Genomic DNA, 22050 nt, shown 5'->3' on the forward strand with positions numbered 1-22050 from the left:
GGTAGACGTAAGTTTACATATATTTGCATACAGGTTGCCCACTGATTGCATATGATAGGCATGATGCGTAGTGGAGTAAGTGCTGACCTGCAAAGTTAATGATTGACGAAGCCTCTTACACTCATACTATCACAGTTGGTTGCTAAGAGCCTGAGGAGAGGAGATAGCTTGGTTACATGTCCAATAGCTGATGTGTACATAGATATCTGGCAGGCATATACATAAAAAATGTGAAACCAATGGACATTTTAATTAATGCAGCAAATATCAGGTCTGATTTACAAAGACGACTGGTATTGCTCCGTGAATGGAAAATGAGAGAATTTAAATGCACACTCACAGATTCCTCTTCCTGCCTGCTCAGACCTTTTCCCTTCCCTGTGTTCTCATGCAACCAGCAGAATAGAGGCGTGTTGCTGCCCCGAAAAGATGGTGGGACTGAGAAACTGCTCTACATGGGAACCATTGCTACTCAAGGCCTCCTGCATCAAGTCCTGTGCCAACGGCTGCTCGCTGGGCATCACTGCACACCTTACCTATGCTAATGCTGACATAGAGTCTGTGGAAGGTGCATGATTCACTCTTAGCACAAGTAATAATCATAGCAACTGTATTTTGAATGGAATTGCATTTGTATTTGACTCCATATGTCATCAAATCAGAAAAAGGAAGAAGTTGAGATGGGTTTGAGTTGGAAGAAAAGTAAACTGTTTACTTTAGTCAAGCTTCAAAACAGAAGTACAGGATGTTGTCGGTGTGAGGTAACAACATGCGTTATTGCAACAGAAGAGGGATAAGGATTGATCCTTGAGGAACACCACAAATAACACCTACAACATTAGAGCATTCAAACATTTATTATATCAAGAGCAAAACACTTTAAGTCAATCTAAACTTCAAAGTTGTCAAAAGTTGCATTTAAATGTAACAGGACCAAAGTTAAGTAAGCAGTCAATATTTATCATGCCCATATAAGATATATTGTACTTAAATGTTATGTAAGTACGTGTATGTGTATATGTATATGACAATAAAAGGACATTATTATTATTATTATGTAGTTTGATTGCTTTCTAAATTAATGCAAAAGTCTGACGTTATTGTTTTGTGTGTCAAAACATTTTTGGTCATCTAGGTGTTTTTGTGTACCCTCTCGGGGAAAAGGAGGTTGTGGTTGGCTTTGAGGCTGTGATTGCGGGCCGGTTGGTGGGGGTCCAGATACAGAGCCGAGGGAAGCTTAAGGACTGCTGTTTGGATTGCTTCCCTGGATCTGGTCTTGAAGGCCACTGTGGGAATGGCCGGGAGTGGGGCTGCTGTGGGAGCTCCAGCCTTGACATGCAGTGCACCAACGGTGAGGATGGGAGGAGACTCCCTGTATTTTCTTTGTAGATAAAAATGGTCATTTGTACTATAATGTAAGGTGGACCAATGTCTACTGCTGTAATGATCTGGTGTCTGCTTGAATACAAATGTAGCCACAGTCCCTTTTCTGTCCTGTTTTATCCGCTCTTAGGATAGACAGTTGAGGGAGGCAAATAGATTTGGCTGCCTGCCTAATGGTGATAGGGCGTTCACTTAGTACAAGCATATATCAACTTGAAGTGGGGAGTATTTTATTGGAAACGGTGATATCATGTGCATGGAATCAATTCTCTAATACAGCCAACACAACACAGATTCAAGTAACCCTTTTGCGATCTTAGATTATTTTTATTTCAAGGCATGAATGATTTTATATTTGTCACTGTACACAATTCTTCGGGGTTCACTTTGTTTGTTTGTTATTTTGTTGAAGGGAGGGCAGTCTTTTTAATGTTCTCGTCCCAGAGGTACATCCTATTCAATTCATCTCTTGTGGGATTGATTTAATAAAAGATCTTGACATGCACGTCAGTGAGTACTGGACTTTAATTTACAAGTAATTAACAAGATAATTAATATATATTTTGGCATTTAACGGTGCGCTCTTTGGAGGTCCTGCCTAAAGCAAATGTCTTTTGATATTTTTATTATGATATATGTTGTTGATGTGTTTGCCATAAATACATTATTTTGAGATATTGAGAGAGGGCACTATAGTGTCAAAAGAAAGATCCAAAAAATAATGATGATGGGGCTAAATCTCCACTATGTCTTTTTGAGTTGTGGTATGATCTGAGTAACTGCTGTATTTCTGCTTTAGGACATCTCATCCTGGACGAAGACCTTGAAAGAACCACCTTCATCGTGAGCACAGGCCTCATTGGCCCCATGGATATAGTGTCCGTTATCATAAGCACCACACTAGAACTCCCCACATTAGAAAATGGAGCAATCAGCATTGTCTACCCCACGTTGCTGACACCAATCGTCACTGGCCAGATGACTCCAAGCAAGAGTGAAAACGGGGGGAAATCTGAAGACACTGGGTATTTATGTCAAAAACAACTCTTACTGAACATTATCCTTTTCAATGAAGTAAATGTAACTGCCCGCTGTATTTTGTTTTCCTAAATACTTTACATTTCTCTCCTTCTCAGAGCAACCAGCTGCTTTGGTGCCACCTCAGGAAAACAAGACCGGGCCCCAGACTCTGAGCAGCAGTGTGCCTATTCCATCTTCACCAGTCCAGCTGCTAACCTGGCACCTTATGAACTGAACTTCCAGCTACTGGTCAGAGGGGCCTGCCTACTGGCTGGTACGGTTGACTGAGTCATTGTGATATATCAGAATGGTGGGCAATCTCATTACAAAATAAAATGAATGGGTCTACAGAGAGGGCCTGAATCCAAGCACAGCCAGAACACAAAATCCAAAGGATAGACTGAGGACTTAATCTCCTCTACAGTAAAAAAAGTAATCATTACTTATCATAAATGCATAAAACCAATGATTAGCTTTTCTTTATTTCTTCCTAAACTGGTTTATAGGACTGGAGAGCCCCACTCACGCTCTGAGGGCAGATGCAGACCCCAGTGCCCAAAGTGCCTCTGCGACCTACATCACCTTGGCACAGGAGCATCCATTTGACAGACACATAGAGATCATTCTGCACCTCAGTGGTGAGTAGTTGAAAAGTGTACCCACTTTCCCCAATACCTGAATGTGACTTCAATTAACAAACCTCCTCCACAGAACCTCACAGCCCATTGGTCATATTAGAGAGAGGCAGGCTTTCGTTCAGCCAGTATGAACAGCAGATCTACTCCCGTCGGGATTTCATTCGCTGCATTCGCAAAGATTCCCAACCTGAGAGAAAGGTTAGTGATTGCTCGACATGCTGCTTTATTCACCATTGTAACCCCACAAGTGTCCCTATTCATGTACTCTGACAGTGTTACTGCATAAAAACATGCTGATGTTCCACTTGGCCTGCAGCTGGAGTTTGTGAGGAAGCGATACCACAAGGACATTCTGAGCAGCCCCGTCTTGATGCTCAATTTCTGTCCCGACTTGCTGCGTGAACCTCTGGAGCTGCACAAAGCCACCAGAGAACTGTTGTTCCTCGTTGATCGCAGTGGCAGCATGAGTGGCACCAACATCCACCACGTAAAGGTGAGCTGCAGGCAGGGTGAAAACGTACCACTGAACCAGATTTTAGTCTTAAGAGTTAGAGACGTATGTTGATCTGGCTCCATCCTGTCTGTCCCCTTCATGTTTCCGCAGGATGCCATGGTGGTGGCATTGAAGAGTCTCCCTTCTGGCACCATGCTCAACGTTGTGGGCTTTGGAACCACCATCAAGCCTCTGTTCACCTCCAGCAAGCTCTGCACTGATGTTAGTTTTATGCAGTAACCTTATAGATTGGATAATTATCTGTCTTGTTTATAGGATTTTCAGTGAAACAAATCATGTTATTGTTAATTACATATGAATTATTTTCAGTGAAAGACAACACATGCAGCATTTGGATCATGTTTATGGAAAGCAGATGTTTTTCGCCCATTTTGGACGATCTGTTCTATTTTGTCTCGCTTCTAATCAGGCAATATGCGTTGCCTTAGTAGCAGAGTATCAGGTTTTATCCAGACCAGGGGCTGCAAGGACAAACAGTCGTTCCACATATTACTGAGCATATGGTGACCTTTCATGCATTTTCACTAAGGCACGAGATATCCTTCCATCTCCTCACCTGTCGGGCATGTTTGTCCAAAGTGTGATTCGAGGTGGCGTGAAGGCAGGTGCTAATGCATGTATGTTTGCTCTCTCTTTATTAGAGATTTGCTGATTCAATTCTTTGCCACCCTCACAGGCTAATTGGGGAATCTTGACAACATTGGTGATGTTTGCACAGGCAGCAGTTGGACAGATGTTGTTGGTTGATGCTTGCGTTTCCCACCTTTACTGTAGGCCTGATGGCATCTTTGCTTTTCTTCTTCTCTGCTTCAGGTCACTCTAATGCAGGCATTAGAGTACACCCAGAGGATGAGAGCTGACATGCGAGGCACCAACCTGCTGGGGGCGCTGTCCTGGGTGTACCAGCAGCCAATGCAGCGCTCATATCCTCGCCAGATCTTCATTATCACAGATGGATCCATCAGCAGTGTGGCTAAAGTGCTGGAGCTGGTCCGAAGAAACACATGCGCTGGCAGGTAATGAGCTAAAACGTATCTGCATTTAGATATTTGACCCATCATGTGTGAGGAAAGGTACAGCGAGGCACAAGGTGGATACCCAATCTGAGGCAAAAACACACACAAAATGGACATTAAGTCGAACAACTAGTTACCAAAGATTTATTCTATGGCTGGCATATGATAGTTCATCAAAATCACTGTGTGTGACAAGGAAGCGGAGAGGGATGGAGTGCAGTGAGTGCAGGCAGAATGAGGTGATAAATATGAAAGAGACACCATCTGGAGTAGGAGGGAGAGGAAGAGACGAGCAAACAGTGATCTTGATCTTGAAGAACTGAGACCAAAGCAATGTGAAAGAAAGAAAAGAAAGGGCTGAGGTATTTTTCTGCCCCGCCCAGTAATCCCGTTAAGTGCTCTCCTCTGCAGTAAGAGCCACGCCCCTCTGGTTTTCCTGAGGCCCTTCAGCAATGCACAATAACTCCATTTATCTCTCATTAGTATTCTCCTGATAGGCTGTCTTTCTCCACTGTATTTTGGCTGTCCCTTCGCATACTATCCTTCGTTATTCTCAATACATTTCATTTCAATGAAGGACTGTTACATGTCAGTCTAACTATATGTAGTCACAAAAATAGGCCTTGTATTTAAATCATTTTGGTTTTCTGTCTTTGTTATTCAGGTAGTGCTAACAGTATCTGACCAACCAGAGAGAGACAGCACACAAGCAAGATCGCAGCCTTTTCAATTATTCTGTCCCCTGCTCTTTTCAAACTCCCAATTAGCCCTCTGAGGACCAAAATAACAGTTCTTTGTGTTTAATGACTCCAAATGTTCTCTTTTCTTAGACACATGGAAGCCTTTGTATGCTATTAGGGTTTCACAAATAGATACTGAGTTGCTGCAAAGGGCTCGTAGTGGATTTGTTTATGTGGGAACACAAGTCCAGAGCACATTGTACATATAGTGCAGGCGGTGCATCAAAGACCACGCTGTAAAAGTAAAAAGATAATTCTCACATAATAACTTTAATTTAATTTAAAAAATGTAAAAATGTAGTACTGTATCATTTATGCAGATGCTTTGGCCTGGGCCTTGGTCCTCGAGCCTGCAGGAGACTCTTGCAGGGCATCGCCAAACTGACAGGAGGGACGACAGAGTTCTTGGATGAGGAGGAGAGACTTCAGCCCAAGGTCAGCAGCAATGCAACACTGCCACTTATTGGAAAAAATATAAATTGCAGAACAATTATAAGCTTACGTTCTTACGAGATAAATGCATACAGATGAAGTTCTTCACATTTGCCTTTCTGCATATCACAAGCCATCAGCAGTGAAAAGTAAAGCACATTTTCTCAAGTACCCTTCTTAAGTATACTTTTCTACTTTACTTACTTACTACTACACAAAGTAGTTAAAACTAGCTACACCTTGAACAGCTACAGCAGTAAATTACTACTTTTAGTCCACAATGAGGAATCAGTTTTACTACTAATAATGAAATACCACGTGGGCAATTTCTCTGCACAAGTACTGTGATTTGGATACTGCTGATGATACTTATGTATTTTTACTTGAGTACAATTTTGAATGCAACACTGGAGTATTTCACATGAATGTTTTGGTACTTTTACTTAAGTAAATAATCGGAGTACTTCTTGCACCACTGGCCACTATTCAGTTGTACAAATGAATTGTAAAGCCTTCAATTTAGAAATAATGTGATCAATCTATCTCCTCAGTTAATAAAGTCTCTGAAAAAGGCCTTTGAACCTGTGCTGACTGACGTACGGATTGACTGGTATCTGCCAGAAAACATGGAAGCTTTTCTTTCACCCAATGAAATCCCTCCGCTCTACCCTGGGAATCGTCTGATTGGATATTGCACTCTATATGATATGACGAATTTCAAAGCAAATAGGACAGAGGTAAACGTAACTACATTCTTTAAAAGTACGTCCGTGTGTGTCTGCGTAGACAAGCAGATATCTAATCCAACTTTTTTTTATAGTCTCAAGGACGGGGCCATAGAGGTGTACACAGAAGCTCCACGGGTTCAGTTTTTGGACAGTCAAATGATGAGCTTTCACCTTCCCCTGCCGCCGAGTTAATGCCTGTGGTGACATGTGCCGATGGCACCAACCTGGAGGAGGCGCTGAGGGAGATTTCCAGGGAAATCTCCTCTGAGTTCTCCTGCGCCAAAAACACAGATCCTGGAACCAGCCCTGGTCAGTCACTCATCAGTGGATCTTGTAGTGAGTATAAATCAAGACTGGACACCTCATACCATTGTGGTTCATGTTGGGCTTTTATCCGCTCTAGGTGTGGAGCTAGACTGGTCCAGTGACGTGAGGAGGAGGATCCAGGAGAGCTCATATATCCAGGAGCAGTACGTCCTTACTCGCTGCTCCCTCAGTAGTGAGCGGAGTCTTCAAACACAGTCCCACTCACACATACACGCCTCGTCCAACTCTGACTCTGCAGGCGGGGTCTTTCTCCCTGACCCTCACTCCTCTGGTTCAGTGCTGGATACTGGGTCTCTACCCCAAGGCCTTGAAAAGATGCCGCCTCCGGAACAGAGATCGTCCCTGTCTCGCTGGGCAGACTCTGCATGGCAACAAAACCTCTCAGCAGAAACCCCCGATAACGGGGCAGAAAAGGTGCAATTGATTATAATAGATTCATCACTATCATCTGTTAGTCCTGTGAATCTAAGAGTATTTTTCCTTTCTCTACCCACTACTTTCTGACAAATTTCAACAATAACACTGGAAGAAATCTATTTTGCATCTATTAATGCACCAACACAGTAAACCAGAATACAAAAAGACATGTTGTGTTTTGAGAGAGGGGTGCAACCTCTAACTTTCTTGCTCTTTCTTGACTGTTATTATTCGGGGTTGTTGAAAAGTGTTCTGGAAAAGATTGTACATCTCTAACCAATGTAGTACTTAAGGTAAAGTACTGCATACTGTATAGAAGTACAACGTACAAAAAATCACAAATAGATACAGTACAAACAGATAACCCGAACATATTTTAAATTTAGACATATGTGGTTGCAAGGAAAAATAAAATAGCTGTCTAACCTACTTTTTCTTTAACCCACTTTTCCCTCTTATGCAACCAGAGTGAGCGTCTGGATGGAGGGGAGGAGTCTCGTAGGAGACATAAAGTACTTGCCCGTTCAACCATGGCAGCACGGAGTTTCTCGTCCCCCCAGGGCGAGCTGGAGATGCATCGCCTGAGGAGAGCTCTGGAGAGGGTCTCCTTCGACCAAACGCTGGGAGGGAGACTGGACGAAAGCGATGGGGAGACAAAGCCCCCATCGAGAGGCACACTGTCCCGCCGAAGCCTCACTGACTCTAGTAAGCTATAGTTCTAAGAAAAGCAGGATTGCTATTTTGCCTCCAAGACATTTTTCATCTTATTCTTTCCCACTCTGACCCTCAGATGGACTCCTGTTCCCTGCTTCTCCTCTGGACTGGGACGGCTTCACAGACCCAGAGTACCTCTTTACTGCTGCACCACCGGAGGATCCTCCACCAGGCCAATGCCGCTCGCTCATTCACGGCCTGTTGAGCGGCAGACCCGTGTCCTGGGAGGTCACCGTGGACCTGGGGCACCTCTGGACCCCCGAGGGCCAGGAGACACCTGAAGTTGAGGGATGTGGAGAAGGAGGAATAGGAGGGGAAGAAGGAAAAGGAGGGGAAACATGGGATGAGATCATTCACCAACTGACTGCTCGCTCAGTTATTAGGGACTTTGAGAAAATGGCAGAGAAGGAGAGCGACTGTGGACATGGTGAGGCTTAACTACTTCAAACGTTTATCTCACGTTACCTTAAGTTATTTGGTATACGCTCTATACGCTCTACCCCTTACTGTTTCTCAGGTTCAGCAAAGCGATACCGCATGAAGGCTATCCAGACCAGTAAGCATTGTAACATCGTCTGCATGTACACAGCCTTCACTATCACTGATAGCAACCGCTTGCAGGACAGCATGGACGTCCAAAACACAGGTGTGGTTTACTACCAATCAATTTTTAACTGAAACCCTATGTTCAGAACTTGATACGTGCAGTTTGAACGATGTTGGCATTCATTAGGCAGCAAGGGTCTGTTAAAAGATGCTTCAGTGTTGCATTATGGGAATTTTAGGATTAAGTGTTTTTTTGTTTTTGTGCCACAGCCTGGATTATAAATCAGGATATAATTTAGCCACCGCTTCTTAGTTTTGGACCATTCCTTTTTTATGCGTTTCTCGTGAGTTCCCATCTTAATGATACTAATGCTCACTGGAGTGCACCTTTAATATTTATTTTTGTGGGGACAATTACATGAACCACCACATAAATCATAACCTTCATAGTCTAAAATAGTTTGCAATGCCTGTTGCATAATGTTAAAATGATGAGAAAAATACTGATTTGATCTCTTACACCAGGGTACAGATATGTGAACCTACTTACCATTTGAATACAGTAACACAATTCTGTCCTTGTAGGGATGCGTTTGGGGAACAGCCGGAGTTCCCAATCAGGTAGTCGCAAGCAGAGGGCGTATTCTGTTGGTTTAGGCAGACGGCGCACCAGCAGAGACAGTGAAGAGATTGAGGACACCTGGAACTCTACAGGTAGACAGACTGAATGATACCAGCACCCATTTCTGTTTTCAAGACTTTAGGTCATCAACAATCTTTGTATCTCTCAGACAAAGATGACACCCCTGCCTCACCCTGTAGCCTTACATCCTGGGACTCTAGTAAGTATTGTCGACTCGATCAGTGGAAAGACATTGTAGTGCGAGTGTAGTCTCGAGGTTAGAGGTGTCTTAGAGAGTGTTAGAGTTCATTCAAAACTCAAGGTGAGTCTTTACTGCAGGAGAAAAATCTGAACCGCTCTCTCCTGACTTGATTATGCACACCTGCAACCCCTGAGGTAGTCCTTAAAGGATCAATTTACCCAAATTACAGAAAGATTTCCGTCTTTACCCCAATGCAAAGGAAGCCTATGGATCTTTCAACTTGCAGCATTGAAAAACTTTAATAGCCCAAAATGTTTGGAGCAAGACAAAAATGTCTTTTAGGTCCATGTCATGTAAAGGGTGAATTGAGCCTTTAAATACAACCACAAACATCACGCTATCACTGTGCTGATGACACAATACTGTTTGTTTTATCCCATACTGCTTTCTCAGATGCAGGGGGCAGTGCGTACTCTGCTACAGCGCCAGCAATGACAGGTGCCTCGTGCACTCGTTCACAGCGATCTATCGAGAGCAAGTCAATGGAAAGCTTCTTTGGTGCCAGGTAAAGGTTCCACTCAAAATTATAATTCTTGTGAATGTGGCATTACAGTGTAAAGGGGACTTCGTAGCAGTGCTTGTGCTCAGGTTACTTCAAGAGAGTAAACTTTCTGTTTGGGGTGTGTATTATGTAAGTGTGTGGATATTCAAAGGCCCAAAATCCAACCTCTTCTGTATATTCCAGATTTCCATTGGGCAGACTCAGGTCCTCCATTTCATCAGGAAAGCAGGTTCCTCTCAAGTCCCACTGTCTGTCCGCAGAGACTGAGAAGCAACCTGAAACTGAAGCGCCAGACTACCTGCCCTTGGTGAGCTGTGCAGACACGGATAACATATACACTTGAATACACACGAGTGTGCAAACACATTTATTAATCTGTGTCTAAACGGTGTCTAATCAGGTGCATCTGCAGCTGGCATCAGGAGCTTTTCTTCTGACAGAGATCTACTCTGACTGTGTCCAGATCCCCCTGGACCGCCTGAAAAGGGCTTCACCTTACAGCCTCCACCGCCGCAGTCTCAGCCCGCCATTCCGCTGCTCATCTCCCAGTGCTCCATCTTTATCCACCTCTAACAAGCCTTCTGGTGCTCCTACCAGCCACCATGTAACATTTTCTCCTTCTTCTTGCTCCCTTGCCAAACCAACTGCCCCTCCTTTCCACCACACTCCAGATGACACTCCCCTGATGCTGGAACCAAGGCTACGCCGAAGACACCTGTCTGACCGAGACCCTGTCACCTCGCCCCCTGACCTCCCCAGCTCTGAGGAGGGCTCCCTGGAGCTATCTGTTGGACCCTCTCAGAGCCTGAGCCACGGCCAGGCAGATAGTGGTCGTGGATCAGAGACAGATGTATGTGAAGGCTCCTCGATAGAGCCAGTTGATCTCCAAGGGAGCAGCCAGTTGGCTCAAGAGGACCTGGAGGGCTCGAGCTGGGCCACAGCTGTGGCTCTAGCCTGGCTCGAGCACCGCTGTGCCGGCTACTTCATGGAGTGGGAGCTGGTGGCAGCAAAAGCAGACTTCTGGCTGCGCTGTCAGGAGCTGCCCGAGGGAGTGGACCCGGCAGGGCTGAAGGGAGCTGCCAGACAGCTGTTCCTGCTGCTGCGCCACTGGGACGAGAACATCAAGCTCAACATGTTGTGTTATAACCCCAATAATATGTGAGACAATGATCTCTGAGGAAACTGATTAGCATAATCATTTGTTACCAATAACAGCGACTCCTAAAAAGGGACGTCTCTACATAGACGAGGAATCCTGTATTTTATCTGCAGGATCAACTAATACTATAACCTAGTGCCGAGTTCATTCAAATATTAAGTTGCACATGACTTTATATTTATGTCAAAAGAAAACCCTCACATAGACCAAGTGGCCTTTGATCTTAAATCTGTCAATTGCTTTATGCAATCACAACAATGCCTTGACCATCTGAATGGGCTTTTTGTAGTATACATCTATAGATATATATATCTATAGATATATATATATATATATATATATATATATATATCTATAGATAGTCAGCTACTTTGACAAACGTATAATCACAGTCAGTGTTGAATGAGAAGGATTTTGATTATGAGGATGATTATTTGTTAAACTAATGAAATCTTACTTTAAATAATGAAATGAATGTTGGGAAAATAAATTTAAAAAAACATGGTGGAATTCAGACATTTGTTGTAATATGTAACAAAAACACACATAAAAGAAGAAGAAACGTCAAGGTTAAGTGGCATCTCTGTTTAATATAAAATGTCATGTGTTTGCGGTCTCAGTCTATACTGCCAACTTTTCACATTCAATTTACTTTAGTGCTGAGTGAAGTGAGCCACTTACAACAGAAGATGAATCAATTATGTAACAGATCAGACAAATAGCAATGATTGTCTACGGCTTAGTTTTACACATTTGTGTAAAATTATACAACTACTGGAAAATATTTTTGGCCTTGTACTGAAGAATACTGCAACTACTGTGGCAACCGGAAATGCTGCAGCCTACTGCCCGATTGCAATTAATTTAAAGCTTTTGGTGCTACGTTCAAATTCTGTAACATATCAATGATGTCTTTATATTTCTTTTATAACATCAGAATATCAAGTAAAGGAAAAATGCACTCTACTCCACTCTTGAATCTGAACATGAAACCTGAGAATCCCTATTTTCTTTCTCGTTTCATATCTTTAAACTGTAAGGGACTACTTCATCATGTCGGTATCTCCCTGCCGACCGCACCCACACATTATCTTCCTTCACTTTAGCTGAGATGCGAAGCATTAAATGGCTCCTTGTATTCACTTACAAAACAGTCTATCCCAGTGACCTCACTCTGCACCGGTGTGAGGGTGGTGGAGGCTGTACAGCAGCTGATTAGACTTAAATACGACCAATCAGGCTGCGGGCTCACTGGCGCTTGTCCTTGACGGGTGTATGTTCTTCTGTTTCTGCCGGGGCGGAAGGCAGCGGCGGAGCCAGCCACAGACAGAGGAGGATGATGAGATGACAGACGTGGAGGGCGGCTGAGCTGCTGTTTGTAGAGGGGTAGGTGTTCCATGAAAGCTCGATCAGACCCAGGATAAGAACCCTGAACACAAGGAGAAAACAATATAGCCTTGACATTTGATCGCTGTCTAAAACTAATCAAAAACACAACTTGTAGCTTGGTATTTAGACGCCCTCTTACCTGAGCAGGTGGGCCAGCTTCTTGACTCCTCCACTCCAGAGCAGGTAGGGCAGCGTGTGGAAGTACCAGACGTAGAACTGGTAGTGCAACGAACGACTGAAGCACATGCCAATGAAGTTAGAGCTGAACAGAATCAGCACCATCTGTGATTTTCTGTTAAGGTTTGATACATAAGCCAGGGAATACTAAAAAATATCATTTACTCTCTGACCAATACCATGCAGACATGTACGGCCAGTTTATACTTGTCACCCAGCAGTAGAAGTTATGATGACAATGCTGATCCTTTGAGGAACAATACAGGAGTAGATTCAAATGGAACAAAAGGATATGATCAACAGTGATTTTCTGAGCAGGTGTTTTCCTCTTGCTTGGGTCCTTGAGGAGTTCGAAGATGCTTTCTCCTGGCCTTGTAAGAGAAAACAGTCACTTTTAATAGAAAACAAATTGTAATTCCACCTCTATGGCAAAATATAAATCAATATAGCGCATGTTAACACCTTCCTTAACTGTGAAAAGTAAGTTATGGAAAGCACTTCACTGGCTTCAATCAATGATAAAGATTGCCCTAAAATAGTAAGACAACATTTAAAATATAAAAGTGGCATCATTCCTCTGCAACAAAAGACTACATTTGATTAAGTGGATAACCCACAGACTTTTATATGCCTTTTGGGTTGTAGATATATATTTTACAATATAAGGTCACTTCACAAAGGGCTCCTATGCTGTTGAGATATCTTGGAGTTTCTTCATGACAGCTTGTTGCATTGTCTCATAATGCCATGCTGCTGCTTAAGAGTCATTGTGGTGGCAAGCAAAGCACTGCATCGCAGATGATTAATTATGACAATATTCATACCATCCTCACGCTTCATCTAAACATCTGGGATATATCAGGGGCCATGAGATCAACTACTGACTGATGTGTCGTGAAACAAAAACTGGCACGATTTTACCTCCTGATTTCTTACAGCTCAAGTCAAACTAGAACGCCAACGGCAACCTTGGCACAGCCAGAGTCTCTCTCACCTCTTCCAACGGCGGAGAGCAAAGAGCAGCAGGGCTAGCAGGTGGACGGCCAGCAGGAGCAAGTGGAAGTACCGATTCAAGAAGAGCCATTCTGGCAGGAAGCGCCAGTTGACCGTCCACTTGAACATAAACTGACGGCCAAGGTCAAACGCCCGGCTCATGTAACCCATGGGATTCTCCAGGAGGAAAGGCAAACCTAGCAGAAGCTGTGATATTAAGACAGATTCATTTAGAGATGATGCTTGACCCCACTGGATATTGTTGATAAAATATGCCTAGTTTTATGTCATAGGGCATCTTTTACCTGTATGCCTGCACACAGAGAAAGTTTGGGAATTGTCCGGAATAGACCAAACTCAGACAGGAGGAGCAAAAGTAGTCCCGGAGCAAAAAGGAGCACGTTCATTTTCACAGACACTGCTAAACTGTCAGAAAGAGAGGAAGATTATGTTGTTATTACATTATGCAACGCATGGCAAAACAAATAACGGTATGTTTTGAATATTTACATTAGACAGCAGATAACTACTTCCTCCACAGAAAGCCATCACATGAAAAGCTGCATTGTGCTGTTCAGGAGTTCACACTTGCCTGTAAAGGCCGCAGCCCAGAGTCCAGTATCCATCCATGAAGAGGTTGACCGCTGCAAACAGCAGCATCATGGCCACAGGATCATTAAAGAGACGCAGCACAAAGATGGAGTGTATCCGATAAGAAGCACAGCACACAAAGAAGAACACATAGGGAGGAACCTGGAAAAATTCAAAGAAATAAAAAGAATATAATTATGGCAATAAAAAGGGAAACTACACTTCTTGGTGTTTCAACAAGAAATTGAGTATTGGCAAGACATTTAGATATATACAGAACATTAAAGTTAAAAAGTTAAAAAGTACAGAGAAATAGTTTAATGCTAACTCAATGGCCTCACAAGCACAACACTACAGTTTAGTGATGTATCGCAGCAAGTTGTATAAGGCCACATGGTAACTGAGGCTTTAGTTACACAGACTGACCTTCTTAGTGCGGTAGTACACCCTGAAGACGAGTAGCAGTGTGATGAGGTAGAAAGCAGCAAATATGTACTGGGCCAGACGGATGTTCACCCCACGGCTGGTAATGTAGTAGAGCGCTGTGAAGAAGTAGACAAAGCCAGCCGGGTACCTGCAACAACGAGGTGCTGATTTATCCTGCACTGAAAACCACATGTAACTACAGGGTAGAGAGACCTACATCACATGAAACCTTTGAAACTCACACCAACGGGCCGGTGTCTCCTTTAAGCTCGGTGTAGTCGTAGGTACCATTGATGACTCCCTCTACTTCATCCATGTAGGCTTTCCAGTCTATCTCGGTGTCTGCAGAAAAGAGCAGGAATCGGGGATTGTGAGCGACGGGGAAGGTTACTGTCAGTACTGTGTTGTTTATATATATATAATAACTGTACCAACATCATCGTTTTATTCTCTACTGAATATAATTAATTTTCTTTGGCTATACTTTTTAAAAAATATGACAAATGCCCATCAAAAGTCTTGGTCCAAAGTCCTATAACTAATTATTTGACATCCAAAAACCCAAATTGTTGGTTCATAATTGACTAAAACATCAATATCACATCATTAACTCTTTCAGCATGACTATGGACACGTCAACTAGTGCTGAAAGGATTAGTTGATTGATCAGTTAGCCATATTGTGTGTGAAATATCATTTCAGTTAGTTATCAAGTAGAAAATGTCAAACATTCACTGGCTCCAACTGTGAACATTTGCAGTTTTTTATTTATTTAATAGCTTTAGGTTGTGGACTGTTGATGGGACAAACCAAGAAAACTGAAGACCTCAACTCGGCTTTTGAAGATATTGAGATTTTAAAGAATTTATTGAGTGATTCAAATTAATTGATGAGATTATTCAACTGTTCAATTATTATTAATTGTTACAGCCGTAAATAAGATAAATAAGTACATTTGTCAAAATAAACTATGACATGAACATTAATCATGCTTGGAATACATGTTAACGTATGTTATTACCGTGCTTCTGCAAGTTCAGATTAACGTTATTGTCATTAAAAGTAGTTTGTTTAGCTGCATGTTTTTGATAGAAGTTGCTGAAAAATAATAAATGGCGTTCAACACAGTAACAGAACAGACGATCGTATGTGGTCGTGCAAGGGCAGAAAATTCCCTTTGACAGGTGGCAGAGTAAGTTAGTAGGTTTGCTAATGCTAGCTACTTAGCGTTCAGATACGTTCAGAACAATGACAAAGCACCATAGCATGTTAACTAGCCGCGCAGCTACTTACATGCTACTTTCTCTATGACCCACACATTGATCCCGATCTCTAGGAACCACAACACTGAGACGACCAGTAACGTGTATTCCGTCTTGAACAGGACCATGTGTTTGTCCTGCCACAGTGTGTGAAGTTTCCCCCACAGTGCGGACGGGGAACCCGGAGATTTTTTTCGCACACCTCCTGCCATCTCGGCGGCGTATGAAGCGACCACAGTGGCTGCGACGGCGAGAGAGAGAGAGACTGTAACGGACATGCGCACTAATACGTAGTCCCGCAACGTCATCACACACGTCACGTGACATGGGCAACAACACCGGTCAACCGAAAATGTCACCTTAAGAGCAGCTTGAGAGGTTTCTCTGACAGGTACAAAAACTAATTTATAATGAATCGTGCTGGACAGTTGAGACATGTATACCTTTATACGTCATGTACTGTTGCTCACATGGTTGAATAACGCTAATGTCATAAAAAGTGGTTCGAGGTCACTACTTCTTCCCCTGTCTCATTGTAGCGTTAGTTGCTAGCAGCTAACTTTAGCTAACCAATATTTTAATTAATATTCTCACTGAAATACTTTATGTGACAAGCAGTACGCTCACATGATATACAATGTGCCATGTTTTAATGGCACTATTAACAAAGGCAGTATCGTTGACTTTACGTTGGGACTGCTGCAAATATCAAGCTAGTAACTAGCTAGTGTTTGAGATATATTAATGGAGTTAATGTTAGCTAGTTGGATATAACTTAAGACATTTTGGGTTCGTTATTCCCTTTTTGTCAGATATTTAACGCTAAGTAATAGTTATGAAGGACGGAACCTTCTCAAATCAAAAATGAATATATGAATTGATCAATATATTGATAGTATATTACATTAAATGTACCATAACTAATATTAAAAACGCATGCACATAGGTACATTTAATTGCAAAACATGTGGTAGCTATTCCTTGTCAACTGACTTATTTTGAATGTCAACACCAAGAAGCTACACTACACTAAACAGCTGACAAATTAATTAATGCAAGTTGTAAATTCAAATTCCATGATACTCGAGTGTAAAGTTTGACATGTATCATTTTCCTTTATTTATTTCTAGCTCTGTTTGCAACTTTACAAGAATTATTGAAGTGTCTGATTCCATCGCTCAGGAAGACTCGATGGTGTCTGCATGCTCCTCACATGACAGCAAATGTGTTACATTTTGGGTTGATGATGACCAACTTAAAGCACTATGAGGTGCTGTCAGTTTAGCAGAATAAGACATATACACTGCATTGAGTCCCTTTTTAAAATGCGCAGGTACATGCACTTTTTTTGTCATCATTGATAGGATATAAGACCGTCTATTTTTCTCTCTTTTGTTTACCTTCGTACAGGTTTGCAGTGACAGGAGGCTCAGAGGGAATGGATGGATTTCCTGTGGAGGTTACAGAGGCAGTGTGTCTTGGGGCCAGCCTTGCCCTCTCAGGCATCTGTTACTATCTCTATAGGAAGAGCCGGACAACACTAGATAAACTTGATGTAAGTTGTTTTTCATGTGTAATCAATACGATCTTACATACGTTTTTATTGTTATATTTTGAAAGTTTCATTTTGTGTTTTCATGCTGTTCAAGCCATTGGGAGGGAATGGGATTAGTTGTGAAACCATGTAAACAATCTTTAGCTGACACACCACTGCTTGAAATCCTCTTTCTGTCACTACAGTATGTGTACTACATATACAGTTTGTGTACTACATATACAGTTTGTGTACATGTGTGTTATGTTCTCAGGATGCTCCACACTTCACCATAGATGGAAAACTCATAGACATCTTGAAAGTTACTCCAGGAGCGTGTCTACAGTATGCTGTCATTGAAGGTAAACAGGGTGTCACAGATTTCCTTACACTGAAAAATGTGTATAATGTCCTTGTCTCTTATTATCTATCATGTGTATATGCATACTGTAGGTGCTGTGCAACCAGCAGGTGAGCCTCTGACAAGTCACTTCCAAAAAGAATTTGTCGGAGTGTTGCAGAAATTCCTGTTGAGAGAACACAGGCTAGTGTGGAACAGCCTATCACGCACATGGTGAGAAATCTATCAAGACAAAAATACCGAGCATTGTTATGATAGCATACATGATACTTCCTCTTTACCGACAGGAAATAAGAGAGAGAGAGAGAAGGGTATGACATGCAACAAAGGTTCCCGGTTGGATTAGAACCAGTGATGTTACACTTATGTGCTATGCACCTTAAATAGTTTGTCACCTCCAGATATAGGAACGAGGGAAAATGTGTCTCAACCGGCCTCTATGGGTTGAAAGTAGTGGTGTTACAGACCACTGTCGATCCGTGATCCGTACGGATCCCCCCCCCCCCCCCCTTGTGAACAGCAGATTAATTACACAGCTTAACGTTAACTATCGCTTTTTTAGTCTCAGATCTTTGATAATGTTAAATAGTAAACAACTAATCTGTGTTTAAATTGACAAGATGAGAACACTGTTGCGTTCAGGCTCTGCTCAGTGAAAATGAGTATTGGGTTTGGGCAAATTATAATGTTATCATGATGTGATCTCGTAAAGCGTAGTGTTGTTGAGAAACTTGAATAAATCCAGTTGTTTGAAGGAGACGTTTTCACAGCAACATAAATAGATATTAGAGATGAATTATGAGCTGTTTAACTTCCTAACACTAGCGCTACGCAGCTAATAATACATCATTAAAACTATTAATTTGTTTTAATAAATAAAAATACAATCCTTTATTTCCTTATCATTTGAATTGTAAGTTTGTATGAAGAAAAATAACATTATAAATTACTATAACAAAGTAAAGGGATAACACGTAAGATATTTGAAGGTTTAAACTGACTTGAAATGATTTTTGGCAAAAAAAGATATAGTCTGGAGCCTTGTAGACCAGCTGCTATAATCAAACAAAGGGATCTGTATCTGCCAATTTGGATCAGCAATGATCAGCAACATAACTTGATCGGGGATCTCTAAAAGTTATATTTGCTTCCTTTTTTCTTTTCTGCTGATCCGATTTTTAGACTGGTTACTTAATAACATGTGGCTATCAGGATACCCCACAACATCATGAAAATATGTGATATTTTTGCTCTTAATTATGTGTTTGTGTGTTTTTACTGAGTGCTGGCCAATATGAGGTATCCATACTATACATTTTTTGCCTTTTTAAAGCTGGATATTTCAAGTTTTCAGAAATATCTGAGCTTTCTATTTGTAAAAACTTCTTGGATGTTGATGGAAATGCATTTACATTTCAGAAACTGGCAACATGGTTATCCCATATAAGATAACTTGCTTTGGACTCTTCTGTTTGGATCTGATAATATTCAAGTGATGCCACTTAGTTTTCTCCAATTGTTTGTATATTTACGTTACAATGAGGCAACCCCAAATTTCCTAAGTACATGATATTTTGTCTTTGTCATCATATGTGTAGACTAAAGACCTCATGTTCCTCCCTCTACATGTTGCAGGACGGACAGTGAACGAGTCTTGCACCACAGAGTGAATGCTGTGCCCTTTGTGTTAGTGGGATCAAATGAGACCACCGTCAGAGTCCTGTGCCCTCTGCAGGCCTCCGGACTCTACATGGAGACTACACACGAGAAGTTCCACCAAGTCAACTACGGCTTGGGTGACATCATAGGACAATACCTCAGCGGGGAGAAGCTTAAAGGGCAACTGGAGACCGAGGAAATGCTCAAAGTAAGTTATTAGATAACTCGTATCTATAACTTATTTTTGCTAATCAGAAGGGCAGATATGAACAAAAACGGATCTTAATGATACGAATATTCCGCTCTTTTTCCAGGTGGGCACCACCCTTACCGGTGTGGGTGAGTTGATACTGGAAATAGACGGGACTCTGAATCTCCGACCCCCTTCAAATGGCTCGGAGTACTTTTTGAGCATTACGGACTTTGACACCCTGGTGGGAGAGCAAGCGAGCACGGCTCTGTGGTGGAAGGCGCTGGCCATCGCCTCCGCTTTGGCAGGGGCAGCAGTACTCCTCTGGGTCGGCCGACGCTACTACTATCACCTCAAAGTTGGCTGGGAGAGGGAGCGGGAGAGGAGGGAATTTGAGAGACTGCAAAATGAAGGCCTGAGAGCACGTGCTTCAGGATCGGGCCCTGAGACTCCTCAAGATGGGGCAGAGGAACACGTAGAAAATGCCTGCGTGATTTGCCTCAGTCAGCCACGTAACTGTATTCTGTTGGACTGTGGGCATGTGTGCTGCTGCCACAGCTGCTACCAGTCTTTTCCACACCGCCGATGCCCCATATGTAGACAAAGCATCACTCGAGTGGTGCCTCTTTACCATGTCTGAGTGATCATATGTCCTCAGTGGAGCTTCACCACGATACAAACTGTACTGGCTTTACACCTCAAAGGTCTGAAGTGCTGCACTTAAACCTTAAAAAGGCCAAAGGTAACTTGTTAAAAAAATTATTACTGTAAAAAAAAAACACACACACAATGTTTTTTTTAATATTGTGCAAACACTTTGTCCACTGCGGAGTTTCAGTGAGCTATTTTTATCTGTAATTGTATATGAGGAATAAAGGTGTAATTGAAAATTAGGTAATAAGTCAATTTATGCAACAGAAATGTTCCCTCGTCTGTTCTGTGCCTTATTCTGCTCATGTATGTGGCTGCTGCCATGAAGATTGAAGTGTGTGAATCTAAATAACTTAAGCCTGGTCAGAGTAAGCTACGCTTTGGTTTCATCCACTTTCAGTCAAATATTGTCTCTGGAAGTTATTGAAGCAAAGATACACTTATTGCCAAGACGAGGATTAAGTGTTAATTAATACACTTCGGACTGGCGAAAGTGGGTCAAATTTGGACTTGTTGAAACAAATTCAATAAAGCATCACTCTGAATTATTTGTGTTGTGTATTTCGCTTACTATCACTATAACAATGTATAAATGAGCTAATTCCCTCACAGTGGTAATAGAACAGTCTTAGTGTACAGATCTGTGTGCAGCTACCATGAAATGCTGCATCATGCTGAGTTTGTATGTACAGATCTTTACTGGTTCAAGATTTGACGTCTCTTAATGATCCACGGGAATTTCAACTGCAGCTTTTACAAAAAATGTCTGCTGCTCTTCTTAAACATTAGGAAAGTAGTTTTTGCATTTACACAAATAGCTGTTGACAGCACCTGGTGTCAAAAAAGACTTTCATCAACACAGAAAGTGAACAACTGTGTGTGTGCGTGTGTGTGTGTGTGTGTGTGTGTGTGTGTGTGTGTGTGTGTGTGTGTGTGTGTGTGTTGGGGGGTGGGGGCAGGGCGGAGCAGGTGGGAGACACAGGATCTCATAAATCTTCCTCGAGCTCTCTCAGCAGAAAAGCAGCTGTAGCTTTTTCATTACTGTAGCACTTGCAGAAAAAACAGTACATAAGTTAGTATTTTTGCACTTCAAGGTTGCCTCGTATCAAAGTCATTGTTTCTGTTTTAATGGGTTTTTGGTTAGATGTCTGACATAAAGACAGTGGTTAACACAAGTTTAAGCTCTCTTTAGTATGTTGAGACAAGTGATATTATAGTATGTCGAAAAAAGTGTCAAAAAACTCATAACAGGTGTTTTTACAATCACGTGGCTTGCGGGGCGCATACATGCGTATAGGCGTTGTCCCTAAGCCGTTTATTTTCTTCTTCTTCTTTTGTTTATTTCAAAAGTGGTTGGCATCCATACATCTCCATCTACTCCAGAGCGCTGGGTATTGCACTTGTGAAATGTTGTGTGACACACAACATTTGACCATTTGCAAATGAATACAAGGATTGTGAATATTATTAAGCCATGCAAATAGGGATGTTTTAGTACAAATATTTCAATGTATTTATGAAATTGGTTGTGTTTATTTACAAATGATGATGTACGAGTTGTAAGTTTAGAGGCACACATACAGATTTACAGATTGAAATCACTCTGCATATATTTGTGCTTTGTGTTTTAGGAGACACGAGACATTTGACGAGTCAAGTGATTTCTGTCATTTTAGATTTTGTCTCGTAAGAATCACACAAGTCGGTGTAGATTCACAAAAAATATTTTTCTTTGAAAAGTGCTAAGTTGATGTACAAATTATATTTGAGTTGTAATTTAGAGGCGCAGATATAGAT

At 42.0% G+C, this 22050-nt stretch overlaps 3 protein-coding genes across 3 annotated transcripts; 2 read left to right on the forward strand and 1 right to left on the reverse strand.

Annotated features, from left to right (window-relative positions):
* Positions 1–429: 429 nt before the first annotated feature.
* On the forward strand, positions 430–11023 carry vwa5b2 (von Willebrand factor A domain containing 5B2; the record flags this gene model as incomplete). The annotated part of the gene is made up of 21 exons (XM_079172686.1): positions 430–568; positions 1136–1351; positions 2183–2408; positions 2520–2677; positions 2910–3041; positions 3115–3239; positions 3358–3534; positions 3646–3756; positions 4369–4571; positions 5632–5746; positions 6295–6480; positions 6564–6780; positions 6875–7212; positions 7683–7920; positions 8006–8356; positions 8447–8575; positions 9061–9189; positions 9267–9317; positions 9753–9864; positions 10045–10168; positions 10262–11023. The coding sequence occupies 21 exons, from the start codon at positions 430–432 to the stop codon at positions 11021–11023; spliced, it is 4239 nt and encodes a 1412-aa protein (XP_079028812.1).
* A 567-nt stretch (positions 11024–11590) lies between these two features.
* Positions 11591–16093, reverse strand: alg3 (ALG3 alpha-1,3- mannosyltransferase). The gene is made up of 9 exons (XM_079173680.1): positions 15890–16093; positions 14839–14938; positions 14597–14744; positions 14172–14332; positions 13885–14005; positions 13581–13786; positions 12880–12957; positions 12549–12692; positions 11591–12449 (listed from the first exon to the last, which is right to left on the reverse strand). Exons 1-9 carry the CDS (start codon positions 16068–16070, stop codon positions 12269–12271), a joined length of 1320 nt encoding a protein of 439 aa, XP_079029806.1. The 5' UTR covers positions 16071–16093; the 3' UTR covers positions 11591–12268.
* A 93-nt stretch (positions 16094–16186) lies between these two features.
* mul2 (mitochondrial E3 ubiquitin protein ligase 2) lies at positions 16187–20757 on the forward strand. The gene is made up of 6 exons (XM_079172554.1): positions 16187–16249; positions 17269–17413; positions 17667–17754; positions 17846–17966; positions 19389–19620; positions 19727–20757. The coding sequence occupies exons 2-6, from the start codon at positions 17297–17299 to the stop codon at positions 20240–20242; spliced, it is 1074 nt and encodes a 357-aa protein (XP_079028680.1). The 5' UTR covers positions 16187–16249; positions 17269–17296; the 3' UTR covers positions 20243–20757.
* The last annotated feature ends 1293 nt before the right edge of the window (positions 20758–22050 follow it).

This window comes from Pholis gunnellus (genome assembly GCF_910591455.1).
Source record: "Pholis gunnellus genome assembly, chromosome: 14".
Classification (NCBI taxonomy): Eukaryota; Metazoa; Chordata; class Actinopteri; order Perciformes; family Pholidae; genus Pholis; species Pholis gunnellus.

Bases quoted from the DNA above. Each gene is read 5' to 3' on its own strand.
- alg3 (XM_079173680.1), bottom strand. From the start codon at position 16,070: ATGGCAGGAGGTGTGCGAAAAAAATCTCCGGGTTCCCCGTCCGCACTG. The intron at 14,006-14,171 runs GCAAGTGTGAAC...TCTTTCTGACAG, and splicing joins CTGGGCTGCGGCCTTTACAG to TTTAGCAGTGTCTGTGAAAA. The intron at 13,787-13,884 runs GTAAAAGATGCC...TTAATATCACAG, and splicing joins CTCTGTGTGCAGGCATACAG to CTTCTGCTAGGTTTGCCTTT.
- mul2 (XM_079172554.1), top strand. From the start codon at position 17,297: ATGGATGGATTTCCTGTGGAGGTTACAGAGGCAGTGTGTCTTGGGGCC. The intron at 17,414-17,666 runs GTAAGTTGTTTT...TTATGTTCTCAG, and splicing joins CAACACTAGATAAACTTGAT to GATGCTCCACACTTCACCAT. The intron at 17,967-19,388 runs GTGAGAAATCTA...TACATGTTGCAG, and splicing joins AACAGCCTATCACGCACATG to GACGGACAGTGAACGAGTCT.